This window comes from Wyeomyia smithii, chromosome 3 (genome assembly GCF_029784165.1).
Source record: "Wyeomyia smithii strain HCP4-BCI-WySm-NY-G18 chromosome 3, ASM2978416v1, whole genome shotgun sequence".
NCBI lineage: Eukaryota > Metazoa > Arthropoda > Insecta > Diptera > Culicidae > Wyeomyia > Wyeomyia smithii.
Window position 1 is genome coordinate 200,369,453 of NC_073696.1, and position 17,948 is coordinate 200,387,400.

General features: G+C 43.1%; 1 protein-coding gene across 2 annotated transcripts in view; it reads left to right on the forward strand.

Moving 5' to 3' along the window:
- The window catches only part of LOC129730924 (uncharacterized), a 67,411-nt gene that overhangs the window by 45,151 nt on the left and 4,312 nt on the right, over positions 1–17,948 (forward strand). For both annotated transcript variants that reach the window (XM_055690569.1, XM_055690568.1), the window contains 2 exons: positions 6,286–6,399; positions 6,457–7,878. In XM_055690569.1, the coding sequence (XP_055546544.1) occupies positions 6,286–6,399; positions 6,457–7,878 (1,536 nt within the window). The remainder of the gene's footprint in view (positions 1–6,285; positions 6,400–6,456; positions 7,879–17,948) is intronic.

A 17,948-nucleotide genomic window follows, 5' to 3' on the forward strand; every position in this document is an offset into this window, starting at 1 on the left:
ACTCTGCGTGGCACGGCAAGAGTTTGTAGTTGGTTGAGCTCCGAGCGATAATCAATCCACCAAGCGGTGTACTGTTCGGACAGTTCTTCATCCCACTTCAAATTTTTTGCCCACAATGTTTGGACAAACATCTTGGCTTTCACAACCACAGGTCCCAAAAGGCCCAATGGATCGAACAGTTGGGACATCTCAGATACTACAATCCGCTTTGTTACATCGATTAGCGGTGCCAGATGCGGTACCTTAAACCTAAAGGTGTCCAACTGAGGAAACCAAATTAGTCCTAAGGTCTTCACGGAATGCGATCGATCGATTTCCAGCTCCGACGAAGTTTCCCACAGTTGATGAGGAATCTTTGAGAGCACGGCGGTGTCGTTGGTCGCCCACTTCCTGAGCGTCAAACCGGCTTGTTGGAACATTTCTTTTAATTGATGACAAGTTTCCGCAAGCGTTTCTCGGTCGTTGTGGCCGGTAAGTACGTCGTCAACGTACATTCCCTTTTGTACTACGGGGACCGCAAGTGGAAAGTTCTCTCCTTCGTCGTTGGCCAGTTGGTGAAGTACACGAGCAGCGTGGAACGGTGAACTTGCGAGTCCATATGTAACGGTTTTTAGTTGGAAAATGCGAACTGGTTCAGACGGATCCTTCCTCCACAGGATTTGCTGAAATTGCCGGTCGTCTGGATGCACCCAGGTTTGCCGGAACATCTTTTCGGCGTCGGCTGTGACGGTGTAGCGAGGCATGCGGAAATTGATAACGGTCGAATACAGTGCTGGTTGAATCGTCGGACCGGAATGCAGTACTTCATTGAGCGACAACCCGTTGAAACTTCGGCAGGATCCATCGAAAACCACGCGTGTCCTGGTTGTTGTGCTTTCTGGACGATGGATGGCATGGTGGGGGAGAAAAAATTGTGGGGTACGCGACGCGGACGGAATCACCTCCACCATGTGACCTAGGCTTTCGTAATCGTTCATGAACGCATGGTAAGCGTCACGAAGATCGTCATCGACAGCGAACTTTTTCTCCATGGATTGGAGCCGACGTAGTGCGGTCGTGTAAAAATCCCCGAGCATTGGCAATAGTTCCTCACGAACCGGTAAGCGGACGACGTATCTACCGTCATCGGCGCGACTAACGGTTTCCTGGAAATGGTCTTCGCAGCGCTGTTCATCGGGAGTGTAGGCCTTCCCGATATCGAAGTTTTCAACTTCCCAGAAGCGTTCGAGTTGTTTGTCGAGACTATTATCAGTGCATACGTGACTTGTCTGGGTTGCTAGAGAATTGGCACTTGTATTTTTCACCTTCCCGCAGACGATGTATCCCAGGACGGTCTTCTGCAAAAGCGGGTACCCGGTGGCCAGCGAGATTTGTTGATTCTCCAGAAGCGAATAAAACAGTTCAGCGCCAATAATGATGTCGATCTTCTGGCTGATATTGAACTGGGGATCAGCGAGTGGTAGATGGCGAGAGATCTTCCATTTAGTAACGTCAATATGGTGACTGGGAAGCGACACGGTCAGCTTTGGCAGTACCAGACACTCCAAAATGAAGCGATTTTCTCCGTAGCGTGAGGCAAACGAAATGGTAACTCCGTAGCGGACGTTCACGGTGGCTTGGCCAATTCCACTAACCAGTGTGTTGAACTTGACACGTTGCAATCGAAGCTTTTGACAGAGAGATTCGGAGACGAAGCTGGGCTGAGAGCCACTATCAAGCAAAGCTCTAGCAAAATGTTCGTTGTTATCCGTATCTCTCACCTTAATAACTGCCGTTGATAGGATAACAGTTCTGTGCCAAACACTTTTGGGTGTGTCAACACTTTGACAGGAGGTAGGAGGAGGTGAAGGGCTACCGAGCCCAACCGACGAGGTAGAGGGGGCGATACCGACCGGAAACGATTGCGCGAGTGGTGAGGCACCGGACTGAACCGACGACGAACGTGCGACAGCGGTCGCATCACACGGACCGATTGATTCAGCGGATTGGTCGAAAACGTGGGGTGTAGACTGGCTGGCTCCGGCTGCAGGTGCACCAGCCGTTGATGAACGCGGTGGTAGGTGCAGCAACGAATGATGTTTTTTGGAGCAACTCTTGCACGATCCGCTGGAGCAATCCTTCGCCATGTGCGTACCCTTCAAGCAGTTTATACAGAGCCCATGTCTTTTTACTATTTCAAACCGCTGTTGCGGTACAAGATTCTGGAATGCATTACACTGAAACAAGAGATGCGCCTGTTTACAGTGGGGACACTTACTAACGTTCTCCGAGACAACATGGGCTGTTATAGGGCGTGACCGAGACGATTTCGATTCAGGTTGGGTGCTGTTAGTGTGGGACAGAGCGACGGTTTGGATTATTCGCGATCGTTTATGGACGAAGTCCAGAAGCTCTTTGTATGTGGGTCGCTCGCCATCCTTAACCGTAGTTTGCCATTCCCGAAGAGAACTATGATCCAGACAGCTGCTCAATTTTTCGACAAGGAAAGAATTCCAGTGATCTTCTGCGGATTCGAGTTTGCCCAATAACTGAACATGGCGATCGAAACTATCAGCTAGCTCAGAAAGCCCCACGGCAGATTCCCCTTTCAACGGAGTGATCGACAGTAAGGCTGACATATGTCGTTTGATGAGCAAGTTGGGATTCTCAAATCGATCCTTCAAAAGATTCCAAGCAACTTGATAGTCAATTGCAGAAATTTCAAGAGCCGATATCAGGCGAGCGGCTTCGTCTGATAATGAAGCTCGCAAATAATGCATCTTTTGAACAGCAGTCAATTGTTGATTAGAGTGAATCAATGAAACATATAAATCACGAAAAGCTACCCAATCGTCTAGCTTGCCTCCAAAGGTCGGAATTTTGATTTCTGGAAGTCGAACATGAGTGACAGGTTGTCCGGGCAAGGCGCAAACAGATGATGATGCGCGCGATGGTGGGGCAACCAGTGGAGGCGGAGGGGGAGGGAGCGTGCCTTGCAGCGATGACTTTAATTCGAGATACATCGATTGAAATTCGCGCCTTTCATCCGCGAAAATCTCATCATCGCCAGAAACTCAATTTCCTCCTGCACCGACAAAAACTCATGCCACAACTCTTCAAGGTATTCAATTTGTATGGCTAGTTGGTCCTTGTGAGCGAGCTCATAGGTGTCATCGAATTCCTTTACCATCTTCGCCGAGCCCAACATATTCGCCCGACGTCGATGCAAACGTCCTAAATTAGATACTGCGCCGGCAGGCCTGCCCACCTTTTTTGCAGGTAATTTTGGGGGCATTTTCCAGGTTTACCACCACCAATTAGCAAACGAAAGAATTTACCTGCACTCGCGGTAGTCAATCTAACCTTACCGACCTTGTCCGAAAGCTGTACAACTGCTTTCGCTGAGAAGGGTATGTGCACTAAATTTCCTGCTGTTGGTTTACACCGGCTGCTGCACGGGTTTGCGACGAACTTCTTTTGCTGCGGCTGCTGCTGGAGCGTCCACGGGCAAATATCGATGACGACGGGCTGCGATCACACGTGCTGGAGGGGATGCTGATTGTTGTAGGTTAGCTGGACCCACAATACGACAAACGACAATGGCGTCGAACTCCAATAGAAACTGGTCACGCGCTGGACGCACTATTGTTCTTATTAAAAGTGGCTAACTGAAGCCACACGACAAGCGACAAGCAATGGCGACTGATATCACACGCAGATTATTTTCTGCAACGCACTAATCCCGGGTTTCGGCACCAAAATGTTTAGGATTTTGCTATCCGGGATAGTGTTAACTCGCGTGGTTTATCTAACGAAGTTTTGCGATTCTTTCGTTACGCTGCACTACCGAGAGAAAATTTGCAATGCGGACAAATTCCACTCGATTGGTCGAATGGTACTGCGTACCGAACGACAAAGGGTATCGGTATGACCGGCGGGAGAGCAATTATCAAAACGATGTGTCCGATTATAATTTCTGAACTGACTATATGACTGTGATCTGAGTGAGTGCATGAGTGTACCGTCGGGCCTGAGTGCCGTCGGGCTCAAAGTAAGGTGATGTGTAAGGTAGACCTAATTTCGGTCGATTGTATTGGAACATGTTTGATTAAGGGTTGAATTGATCCTGAACATATACCTTTCTAGGAGAAAGGCAAAAAGACATCGAGAGTATCACAAATTTTGTCCATTTTCAAATGTTTAAAACTCAGTCGGTTTTCAACCGATTTGCTTCATTCTTACAGCAATCGATTGGGAAATCTGATAACTCTAAAATGAATAAAAAAAATAGTATGGAATGAGATTTATATTTTGTACATTAGTCTTTCTACATACGAAATAAAATATTCACGCAGATAGAAAAATGAGTGAATATGAAAGAAAGGCGAAGCCTATTATAATCTACCAGTGCGAAAATCGTACGCGGTCTGACTATGAAAAATTTATGCGATAACTGAATTTAATGTGTAATTGCATTAACCGGCCTTTTTCAAGGCTATTACATGTATTTGGAAGAGGTTAATGAATGCTTTTTTTCAAACTGCAACTGTGATCAGAAGCCGCAGCGGATTTGCAGAAGTGTGATGTTCTCCACAATTCGATGATACAAACCAGCCACCAATCCGATTTCAAACAGAAAAGTTTGGCACGTTCTGCTAACAATGCTGAATCTGTTTTAGAAAATTCACAACAGTCTTCCATCCGACATGAGAACAATTTTATTGTCTTTCTTCCAAGCACACTCGGCAATTTTGGTCAATTTCTCATCATTGCAAATGTCACTTGCATGACGTGCGGGATGATTCACGTTCCGTTGTTACCTCGGTAGTGTTTCCTATCATTTTTAGAACTTCATTCAACTACTAAGTAATTTATAACAGCTAGCTGATAGGCGGACACTCCAGCATCAAAGCTTCACTGTGTTTAACACAATTTATTTCCATTTTTCTATCAACAGGGTCAACATAAGAAAAAATCGATCATATTCCCAAACCTATTGCAAGAAATACATTGACATAAGCCAGTCTGTCGTAATTCTACGTCAACTTTTTTTCGTTCATTATGAATGTATCTTCATGAGAAATAAATCAGTTTTTCTTTAAGGACGCCTACTTTTTTTACGACAGTAGGAAATTTTGTTACGTTTTAAAAATTGCTCCCTGCATGTGGCACCATCCAGTTAAACCCTCAGGTCAACCAAGTTTAGATCCTCCAATTTGGGCAAAAAAAAAGTCACGGGTCATGGATCAATATCGTTCGCCGTTGACAGCAACGTTTTGGGCAAAATAGCCTAACTACCTAATGATTTCATAAACCACATCAAACTGTTGTTTTTTGGATGACTAAATTGACCAATATTTAGTGCGAAATGTGGTAACTCAGAGGAGTTCCTCTCGGCTTCGCAGTCTCTGGTTAGTATGATTGAAAGTGCTACGTTAAAGTTTCGCTTCGTTAAAGTGTCTAGTATGAATTTTCATAATTTGAGAAGTTTTGGATTTCTAGTTGATAATTATCTGAATGATCTGAATAGCCACTTTACATGAAAATGGTCCTCTCGGTAAAGATATATTATGAGTATAATTTGTTGAACTGTTTCTGCAAAAATTTTTGGTCCTAATTCACTTTTAGAGCCTTGATAAAGGATATAGAAAATTCAAAACGTAAGAGAAAAATATCGATTTCTTGTCACATTTTAAAGACTGTGAAGCGAAGAAACTTTTCTGAGTAAACTAACAGTCGATAAAAAGAATAGTACTCAACTTGAGGTTTCCCCAGGTCGATTATAACGACCATAATATAACGGCAATTTTCCAGATTTTTAGATCGCACAAAATCACTCTCCATTTACAGTTGATTTGCTATCAGGTCTGTACCTGATACCAAACCCACGTGGGTATGATGAAGGCCCACGAATGAAATTTAAAACTGTTTTGGTTATAGAAATTGTATTTTTTCTATAATTCATTCTGTGAGCAAATATGATTGGATTTTTCTTGAAATTTCTTTTTTTTTCGTTCAAGTCTGCCATTATTTTAAAATCTTTGGTAAAAAGATCAGGATGGAGAAATGTAAAAGAATTTTTCATTTAAAAGTTGAGTTTTGAAGATTTTTTTTTCAATTTCAACTTTTGGTAACTAACTTTCCAAACGCATCCGTATTTGGGATATTCAAGAATTAAATTTGCAAAATTCGAGCTTTTCACGAAAATACTCCACTGGATATTTAGGCATAAAATTTACTAGACTTTATTTAAGATCACTTTTCAACGACGATCTAATTTTCAATTTTGTCAATCTACTTTCGCAGATCGCAGCGGTCAGAACATTCTTTCAGCAGAAGCATCCACCCATGGGACGAAAGGTGATGCGAACCCGCAGTTCCGGACAGGCACATCATATTTGGGATGACCCAATGATAGAGGTATTTCAGCTTCCGAAATGTTTACCAGCACCTTAGTAATTATTTTATATTGCTCAGCAATACCTCAACAACTATTCCTCGCCTGCCTCATCGCGCAGCCATCGTATCATGGTAGCCCCAACCATTGCCAGTGGTTTTCCCTTCCAAAGTTCTACTCTCGGGAACCGGCGACGTGACTCCGGTAACAGCTCGATTGGGGCCACTTCGGTACGACGTTTGCTCACGGTGAACAACCGCAGCTACGGATGTCGACACAAAATTCCGGCGCACGTCCGTTCGAAGGTCACGAAAACCTTCATCTTGCTTACCATTGCTCACGGACTGATGTGTGCAGCGATCATCCCGCTGCTAGGATTGCAGGGATCAAATTCTACTTGGTTCCAGCAGGAATCGTGGTTTGCCATGGGACCTGACGTAGGATCTGGTTTGCTGAGTATGTGCTGCTTGCTGTCGGCTTTGATGTGCTTGGTGACGACGAAAGTTCTGCGCAGATTTGGTTACTCGATTGTGTTGGCTTTGGTCTACGGTAGTTTATGTATCTTTCTGGCCACTCATATTTATCCGGTACTGGTATCGTTGGTACCCGGATACCTTATACTAGGCTTAGCGTTGGGACCGTCGGTTATATGTAAGCAGACTTTAGTTGTTTCAATGGCGGGAAAGCTGAGCTGTTCCCAGCCGGAGTGTGGAGGAACCAGTATGGCTGGTATCAATGCTGACAGCTATGATGATCACAAGTTGCTGTGCAGTAGGGATGAAAGTATTCGACGGTTTTGCAGATGGTACAAAGCAGCCGGTGATTTTGGAATGATTATTGGAACGATAGTAGCATCTTTTATCCTAACGTGTGCCTCATCTAATAGAGTAGGATGTTACTATATTACGGCTCTATCTTCCGTGAATACTTCTGCGTCCGTCTTAGCGCAGTACAATAACACTGCTATCTCATCACTATCGTCCAGCAGCGTAGCTTACCATCAACCGTCCATTGAATTTGGTTCTACTTCAACCGATTACAAACCTCCTGAACCTAATCCAACAACGAAAGTGACTACACCTGATATGCCCAGTTTTCGAGAAACCTTGTTCTTTTTGTACAACATTCGAGTTCATCAGAACAGAGATGAAGACGATGTTTTCCAGCTGGACCGGTTCCCTTACAGCACCTTCCAAACCAATGATCATGGCGAACGAATCTGTGGATCACATCTTTGTCCCGTGTGGGATCGGAACATTCCTCTGAACAGCAGTGCACTCAGTACGCTCAGTTTGCAAAGCTATAGTGGCACCGTGCCGCTTATGGGAATATACCTTATTTTTGGAGTGATCGCCTTAACTTTAACCGGATTCACTGCGGATATCGAACATAACGTTAAATTCGACTCGATTCGGAAAATGTCCGATACGCTGTTGTTCGCCGGACCGATGGCGTACTTTATCGGAACTGAGCAGGGATATATGCTAGCGGATTTTATGAAGGTAAGTGTGCGACAGAAGGTCGTAATTATATTATTGTTGGCGTAACTCTGGTGAATTGGTATTCGCTCGGAGAAACAAGAAAATAGCCAATAATTGAATAGACGAGCTAAAAATCGTCTTCCTGTGGCTAACGAGAAGAAAAGTTTACCGGTTGGATTTTTTTGAGAAGTTTAAAATGATGCTGCCTGTGCGGCAACGAAAAAGTCAGGTTATTGAAAAATGGATATCGAATGATAAATGCAAATGGTACTTATTACGAAGAAAATGTTTTTTTTTCAAGCATTGAGTTTTTCAATCGCATAAGATGTTCTGGGTTCTCCTTCAGCGTATTTAAATCGGAAAACCAGAATTCCAAGAAAATTTATCGCTCAGGCTGATGTTCGGAGAACCGCCTGGTCTTTATTTTGTGATTCCAAGGAGGACAAGGGGTTGGTTGAGTGTTGAGACGCGGTTTGCCTTTCAATACTCTCCAACTTTTAAACTCTTTTTAAAACGCATTAAAAACATATTTGACGGCTAGTGCTTTGCACCCAAAGCATGAACATTATTATATGACAATAAAAATTGATGAATAAATATGATTAGAGTAAACAATTTGTACTGGAACTCGAAAAACGTAGAGAATACCTTTTGGTATTCTCCAAAGGATACCAAAAATTTTCACAATCCAGAAGCAAAACTTTATATTACTCAACTAGTTGAATTCACCCGGCCTTTTCCGGGTAAAACGTCTAAACTACTTTTTCTGCTCTACTAGCTTTTACTTTTTACTCCGTGCCCTATTTGAATAAGTGATTTTATAATCGGTTAATTATCAATTTGCATGTTGTTAGCGCCGTGATAACAGTTTCGTGAATGCCTGCCGTATCAATCCGTTGAATTTTGTAATCCTGATTTCTGATTTGCGCAAAACTGCTGATAACTGATGGTGGCGGGTAATTAATTCTCCTCTATTATTGAGTCTTAGAGCCATCAAAAAGTGTTTTTTTTCCTCTTGTGTATCCTAAAGCTGCCGTTAACTATTAACTTATAAAACTTTGAGGTGAAACTGTGTTGAAGCCACAAATGGCCGGTTTCGAGCCACCACTTCGAATTTTCAAAGGTACAAGACTCGGAAAAGGTTATTGCGTCCGCTGCGAAAAAGTAATTTTATGTTTGCTTCACAACAGCAAGCATAAAATAGCGTTTTTACATGTGACGCATTAACTATTACCGAATACAAGATTCGCCTGCCTTTGAAAATTCGAAGTGGTGGCTCGAAGCCGGCCATTTGGGGCTTCAGCACAGTTCCATTTTGAAAATTCTTAATCTACTTACCGATATTTGCTCTTTTATAGTTTTCGTGCACAAAGATGAATACGTAAATACCACCGAGTGAGTCCTGTAACGAAAGTTACAAAATATGTGTAATTAGTTCTATATCATATTGTGTATTTGCAAATATTGGTACCTGACAGAGGATGTTGAATAAAAAAATCACAGGAGGGTTGTGTGCAAAGCCACGACCGCAAGGTTGAAGTAGAATACTTTTACACAGCTCTACTTACGGCTGTAAATTAACCTACGGCCGGCGTATCGGTTCGCGTTTAGCCTGGCAGAGGCCTAATGCGCACGGCCAACACAATAGAAAGGTGTTTTCACATTGAAAATTAGACACGGCTTTACCGGAGTAAGTGTTGAAAAATGCATCTACCGCTAATACCGCCGCTATCGTACGAAAAATGACGCGCGTCTAAGAACACCCGAACTGTTTCGCCGTGCCGCTTCCATTTACTTCCTTATTACATCGGCCTTAGAGAAGTACCGGCTGCACCTATCGCTGAGGCTGTTACCATACTGCTACTGGTACCCGAAGCTATTAACTCTTCAAATTAAGTGTTTTATTTGTCCTCAAAAGAACAATTGTTCAATTCCATATCGGATATGATGCAATCGCATCTCTGTAATATTACCGACAGTAATATTCTTCTAAACAAAATGATCCTACTTTTCCATTAGAGGAAGTGCCGGCTGATGTACCGCAAAAATCCCGCCCGATCGCTCGCGTTGGCGTTCAGCCTGGCAGAGGCCTGAGACGTGGTGACCAACCACAGGGCAAGTGATTTGTTTAATTTGAAGGCAGCCACAGGCGCGACCCGCTGCTATGGTCCGTTACTGCTGAGTGCCGATATCTGCTGTTACTGCTGTCAACGTTGTGGACGGTCCATCCAGTTCACCTTCCGACTAATGAATGTAGCTAGTTTTCCCAGAAACACTCTTCTATAGCCGAAGGGTGCTACGTAATAAGCCACGCCTTTCAGTTCAGGTTTACCATTTCCTTATGTTCTTTAGACGAATTATTCCACAATTCGCATTTGATTTTTGTATCCAGGGAATAAACACCGATGGTGCTCTCACACACGCAACGGTTTTAACCCGTATCTTATTGCGGTTTGTAACATCAAGCGATTTCGTTTGCTCGCTGTTGCGTGTAGCATCATGTTGCAACTTGGCAGCTGGGAGACGACGAAATTCTGTTTATGCTGATTGATTGAATCGACTTCATATTAGCTCTGCATAGTCGAACTAACTGTCTTTGTGAATGCGGTCTAACAGGGCAGTTTGTTATTCAAAGATGGTCATGCTGATCGCAGCCTTTGCGCTGCCCCTACAGTGGGGGGTTTACTAAATAAAGTGAAAATTAGACAACTACAACAGAGTTTTATTGCATCCCGCACAGAATGTCTGCTTGTGTTGATGCCAGAAAATTATTAACCTTCAATTATTTTTTTATTTGCCTTGAAAAAAGCATTTTGCTGTTCAAAATCGGTTGCTAATTACAACCTTTGAGCTGCCCTAACATTGGTGGAATTAAGATACACGGACAACATGCACTGTGGAAGCTATTTCAAATTCAGTAAATTAGACGGGTGCGACAAATTAAAATTGCTAGGATGCAACACAGAATGCTTGCTTGCGTTGACAAAAATTATTCACTTTCAATGACTTGTTTATTTGCCTTGAAAAAGGCATTTTGATTTCCGAAATTGGATTTCCTGATGGCAATCTTCATGCTGCCCCAACACGGGGGGAATAATGGCCGTCTGGGGATACACACTGAGAAGAACCGCGCTGCTTTTGAGACGTGGTGACCAACCACAGGGCTAGTGCTGCTGCTAAGGAAGGACGACTGCTGTTGTCGCTGTCTTGAACTATTATGAGCGGCTTAGGCTGAAACAGGCTCTTATATAGGCCAAATAGCATGTTTTCAATTGCAAGGTATATGATTCTGTCGACCGTGCTTGGGAAGCAATCATATAACGATCAATCAGAGGTCGAATTTTTCGTTTTGACAAGGCTTGACTGTTTTCAATAGTGCAATAGTGTAAATAATAAAATTACAATTATCTTATTTTGAGAAGAATCTTAGAAGATTTTCCAATCTATTGCTGCAAGAACGAAGGAAATCCATCGAATACTAACCGATTTATTAGCATTTGAAATTGGACATATGTTTCACTTTTTTTTTGGTTTTAGATTTTCATTTCACATCCCTATGTAGCCGAACTTCCTGAGAGAAGTATTCTACTTCAAAATAAACAGATTTTTGAGCAAACATGTGTGAAAAAAGGGAGCGCGTCTTCTAGTTTTTATCATACCCAGAGTGTCTAGCGTCTGGAAAAATAAGCGAACTTTCATAACAACCATGGAAGTTTCGCCGTTTTAGAAAGATTTTTTTTCGTTTTTCTTTATCTTCTGCCTTCACGCGTATTTTTTGCAAATGTTTAATCTGACCCAAAAGCAAAACCTTTCTCCTCCTTTCTGCTTGAGAACGAGATATATGCTACGCTTCTCCAGTCTTTTGCACACACGCTTTCGAGATACTTTTTCTTCTTCTTGCATTTCCCTGAGTGGCAGCAAGCACGCACTAACACGCAAAAATTCTTTTGTATTGATACTCTTTTGTATAGAGTACGCGAATTCCTGCTAGCGAGTAGGAGTACTAGACTAAAATTACTCGACTAGGAGGAGTGCTTGAAAAACGAAAATGCTTCTTCTATCTACCCGGTTTTGCCTCGTGCACCGACAGCCGAACGTGGAGGAAGAATCTGTAAAGTATCGCATACTGGAACGTGTAGGGTATCGGACAGCTTTGGTAAGTTTTTTTTTATAGCAGTCTAATGCAAAAGTAGCCGAAGCAAACCGCTACCGAAGTAGTCCGTTACCCTATTTGAAATATTTGTTTTCCCTAGTAACAATATTGGTTTTATCAAAGTTTTATAGCGCTCAAAACAGCCAAAACAGCGCTATAAAACTTTGATAAAACCAGTTTTGTTACTTGGGTTGTCCCTTCGCAACTATCCCAATACATCTTGAAACAATTGTACTCGACTGGTTGCGCTCGCGAGGAGGGGACTACACACGAGTAAAAATGAAGGCGCGCGTGTGTGCATATGATTTCGGGAGCTAATGCGAGCAAGCAAGACAGCGAGAAGAACGAGAAATAGCTTGAATGGAGAATGCTCCAGTAAGTGATATCGGCAGCTACAAGAACCTCACTTGAAGTGTTGCATGCTGTTTATGAGCAATTTCAATTTTACGATTACATTTTGTCTGTTGTTGAAGAGGATCGTATGTCGGGCACTTAATCTAATGCTGTTTCTTGAGGAACGACGCTGGAACTGACCATCCAGCAATTCTACAGATTCTACACCAATGTGTTTAATGTGTGATTTGCTGCGTAGTTTTAGAGCTATCTTCGTTGCTTGAAATTTACCAGCATCCTGAAGTTGACCTTTCGTCAATACAAGCATTTGACGTTTCCTATTTTGGATGTAACGCAAAATAAATAAAATTTATAAAAATTTAGTATTGCATATTGCAGTTGTGCGGCTGGTGGACAGAAAAATTCTCTTCGTGCTGACGTTAATTGGTGGCGGACATGAGAGTGGAATTCAAAATGTTGCTGTGAAGGCGAAATAATTGAAAATCGGGATGCCAACTTCCAGTTTCTGGAGATATATCTGCAATATATATTTTAACGTAGGACTACGTCTTTGTTTTCTGTGCTAGATTACATTTTGTAAAATTGAAAATGAAACTGGCAAATGTTGCGTCAGATTTCAAACGATTATAGCAAGCGAACGACTTAATGCATCTTAGTCATTTATGTGTCGGTGAATAGATAAAATGTGTGACAATTAATTGATATAATGTTTAACATTGTTGCTTTACTACTTAATGGTGAAAATAGGTGAAAAGTTCCAAGGTCAAGCTTTCCCATACATTTCCCTCGCTATTGCCTTGCTTCCCGAGCATGGATAACAATAACATGGACGGAATGAATTCCACTTCCTTCATATTCTGACTCAACAAAGTGTTTTGTTCCGTTCCCCTTTCTCGAGACTGCGTGGCCAACGAAAAAAAACGCTCGTGCTGTATCAAGAAGTTTCGCCATGTTGCTCGGTTCGAGCTGTGCTGTGTTTCGCCAGTTTCCCAGGCATCTCATCACCCGCAAGTCTTTTCGATCTGCTCGTGCCATCGTGCACGCTGCGCTCCTCTATTTCTGGTGCCGGCAGGGTTGCTGAAGAGAAGTTTTTTCACTGGGTTGTCGTCCGGCATCCTTACGATAGGACCGGCCCACCGCAACCTATTGATTTTCGCCAGGTGTGCAATAGGGTTCTCTCCAACTAGCACGTGCAGCTCGTGGTTCATGCGCCGTCGCCATTCTTCGTCGTCCGTCTGTACTCCACCGTATATAGCCCGCAGCACCTTCCGTTCGAAAACTCCAAGAGCGTTAAGATCCTGTCTCGATTCTGTAGACCGGTTTTATCAGGGTTTTGTACCGCGTCAACTTCGTGCGTCATCGCACTCGACTCGATCGAAATGTTATCCGGAGTGAAAAATAGGCACGATTTCCAGCCTGAATGCGTCTCTGGAGCTCTTCGCTGGTGTTATGGTCGGCGGGCACCAGTGACCCCAAATACACGAACTCGTCGACCACCTCAAGCTCATCGTCGTCTAAACGGACTTGAGTTGGGAGCAGTGTTGCCACAGGTACAGATTTATCTGGAAAGTTACAGATTTTTTCGTTGTTTCTGGTGCAGATTCTGTATGGTACAGATTACAGATTACAGATTTTTGTCAAAAGGTACAGATGGGTACAGATTTTTTACGGGGTCCTCAATTAAACTAATATTTTTTTTTTCAATGTACTATAAATCATTTGAGATGCATCCCTTGGAAAATAAAACAAAAACTAGATGTGAAAGATTAACTCGTGTATTTATGCAAACATTGCTGTTTTCCTCTCGGAAAACTTGCAGACAAATTCCAAATTCAATAAAAATATGTATAAGCATCATAAACTAAATGAAAAATTCACTACTTCTGCAATTTGTTTAAGGTTAGCAAAAGTGGTACAGATTTTGGTACAGATTTTCGAAAGAAAAAGTACAGGTGAGAAAGATTTTTACCCTTCCAGTACAGATGAAAATGTGGCAACACTGGTTGGGAGGCTGATGTTGGTCTCCTTGGAGCCTCTCACTTGCATGTATTTCGTTTTCGACGCATTTATTAGTATTTATTAGTAACGTGTTATGATGTCAAAGTAATCCGCGAAGCCCAGAAGCTGAACAGACGTTATGAACAGACCCCTCGTGCCGATGCCCGCCCTCCGAATTACACCCTCAAGGGCGATGTTCAACAGCAAACAGTAAAGTCCATCACCTTGTCTTGTCGGGGGTTGGTAATCGGTCAGCTGCTGCTGGTGCTCTTAGGTCAAATCCTGCTCCGCTTCTGTTTATTGTATCGCCATTCAGGTGTCCATCGAAGTACTCCAGCCTCTGCGAGACTGGTTTACCTTCTAATAGAACTTCACTGGCACGGTACATAGGCTCCAGCTTTTCATGTTCCCGATACTCTTGCTTGCATCTCTTTCGTCTGAGAATCGTGATTATGTCGTTCCGTGTCCGTTTGCAATTGGCCTTGTTCTCTCTCGTTGATCTGCCCAAGTATATCACCCAGGCTCGGTTCTTTTCATTCACCGCTGCCTCGCACTCCCCTTCATACCAGTCATTGCGGTCTCCCCGGTAGCTGTGCGAATGCTGCACCAGCCGATCTCGAGAGGCGAACTGTTGCGCGTATCCCCGCAGTCTGCGGGTCCCGGAGCTGCTTGATGTTGAATCGTGAGATTCGGCGATGTCGCGCGTGGTCGACAGTTTTGAGAGCAAAGAAACCGCAATTTGGTAGTGGCCCGGGCCAATTTTCGCACCGCGATTGGTGCGTACGTTTGTAATGTCTAAGAAGAACCGGCCGGCGCGTCGATGAGAATGTGGTCAATTTGGTTTGCTGTACGTTGGTCAGGTGATCTCCAGGTGGTTTTGTAATATAGTCAGGTTTTTTACGCGGGGGATACATACCTCGCAAAAAACGCGTTAATTCAAAAATTCGCGTGAAGTGAACTACCAAGAAATGCTATAGAACAAACCGAGAAGCTCTAGGACCAGTATTTAAAATTGTCCTCTTTGACGGTCATTTCGGATCTTTTGGAGGGCGAGGTTTTTTTTTTAAATAACTCTTTTACTCAAAAAACACTTAGACGTTTTTGGTTCCCATTCCGCGGTAATTCGGATATCCGCGAAATGTTTTGTTTGAATTAGTGCGGTATCGTGTAAAGAAAGCTCGTAAAAAATCTGCGTAAAAAACCGTACTGTAAATTGATTTAAACTTTCAACTATTGCTTATTGCTTTGACTACTGGATTGTCAGCTCACTTCTTCAAGAACAGTTTGAATCTGTGCATTGTTGTTGCCAGAAAAGATTGAGTAACACTAATATGATGTTTTCAAAATCTGATTGAACTAAACTCTAACCAACTTTTTAGATGTTCAATCATGTACGGACAACAATCAAGACACTTCATTGATGTCCGTACATGAACAAATTATTACAACCACAAACAAGATTTTTTTGAATTTCCAATATTTTTATAATTTTTATTTCTAATAATGTATTTTGGCAGCGCTGCCGCACACGAATGAAAGCAAGCTGTCAAAAAGTATGGTTTGTGATTTTAAATTCGTGTTACACTTTTTACCTTGTAACTCCGGGAACGGTGTAGTACCGTCGCGAAAACGAATTCATACGTGTCAATGAGCACTTTGATACACACTTCTTTGTTGTTGCACTTTAAAACTGTGCATTTTGGTGGAAATTGCGAAATACTAATAAAATTTTAAAGGTTGTTAATCTACTTACCAGTTTATAACATATTAATTAACTACTTTACATTTTGGGAGCTCTTCAATATACTATAAGTACTGTACCAAAAAGCGAGTCTTTGTTGAATGTTTTGAAACAGTATAACCATGGGCGCAACTAAGGAAAATTTCTAGGGGGGGCTAGTTTCCATGTATGTAATTTGAAAAAAAAAACCGAAAAAGGAGTTTTAATATCCTTATTTAATAACGCTTAAAATAGTGTCGTAACAGCAGAAAAAAATCACTTCGGGATAGAATCTCCGAAGATGTACTGAATATCTTGAACACAGCGTCAACGCCAACCTCTTTCAGCAACTCTGATTTGATATTAAGGAGAGCCAGGTTTGGTAAATGGCTGAGCAGTGCTTTTTAACAGCACACCCGTACTAGCTGGAATAAAATAGACCCCAGTGTGGTTCAAGGCATAATGCCCTATTTCTACCTCCACGTGTTACCGACTGTGATACGAGCAACCAAGGGAAAACCGGTGAACCGGTGGGAACTTGGTCGTATGCTGACAGGAAAGGGGTAGTTTTTCTCCTTAGAGAGCAGCTTGTCTGAACCCCACAGGCTAGGGGCGGTTCAAACAGCGATTGATCCGGACCGAACGGCTGAACTATGAAATGCGGTGTCTCGCCAGCTACACCCATGGCGGCAGCCCCGTCGCGAGACTAGGCATCGCAGCCCTAGTAAGGCAGCATACTAAAACAAACATACTACGAAGAATCAAAAATTCAAAACGAACCGGAACAATAGGCGATGACCCAGCCGACGAAATAAGGACGACGATAAGAAGCACGGTACATGTAACAGTACTGCCCTCACGAAGGAAGACCTGATGCAGAAAAAGAAACGTTCTACGCACAGCTGGAGAAACAGTACGATAGCTGCTCGCGTAGAGACATCAAGATCGTCATTGGGGACATGAACGGAAGGAGATAAGCCGGTGATCGTCCCGCACAGCCTGTACACCGTGACGAAGGACAACGGCCAGCTATGCACCAACTTCGCAGCTTCCCACGGGCTAGCAGTCCGAAGTCCCTTCTTTCCTCGACCAACGTACAGCAAAACAATTGACCACGTTCTCATCGACGGCACGTTCTTCACAGACATTACATACGTACGCACCAATCACAGTGCTGATCGAACATGACTACTTCAATACAAAAAACTACAAAACCCTGATATAACCGGCAGTCCTGTTGGTGTTTTCGAACGGAAGGTGCTGTGGACTATCTACGGTGGAGTACAAACGGACGACGGATAACGGCGACAGCGCATGAACCATTAGCTACAAGCGCTGCTTGGAGAGAACCCCATTGCGCACCTGGCGAAAGACAATTGGTTGCAGTGGGCCGGTCACGTCGTAAGGATGCCGGACAACAACCCTGTGAAATCACTTCTCTTCAGCAAACCCTACCGGCACCAGAAAGTAAGGGGCGCAGGAACTGGTGAAATACAGCCCAAAACCGAGTAAAATGACGACAACTTCTTGATACAGCACGAGTTACTACAGCTTTTGTCTGACTGGTAAGATGAGTAAGAGAGCTAGGCTTGAGAAACGATCCTGGGTGCAGAACTAGTTCTTAGCCAATGAATGACGACATCTCAATCTGTGTTGATTTTAATGCTCTGATGAGTAGTATGGAATGTATTTATATTGAATACAATCATTCTCTGTTAAATTCTAGGGGGGGCCAAACACTTTCTAGAGGGGGCTGAAGCCCCCCCGTAGTTGCGCCCATGAGTATAACAATCTACTGTTGGCTATCAATTTATCGTATTTACTCCTGAAATGTTCTCGTGTAGTGAGGAATGTGTGTGTTGGTAT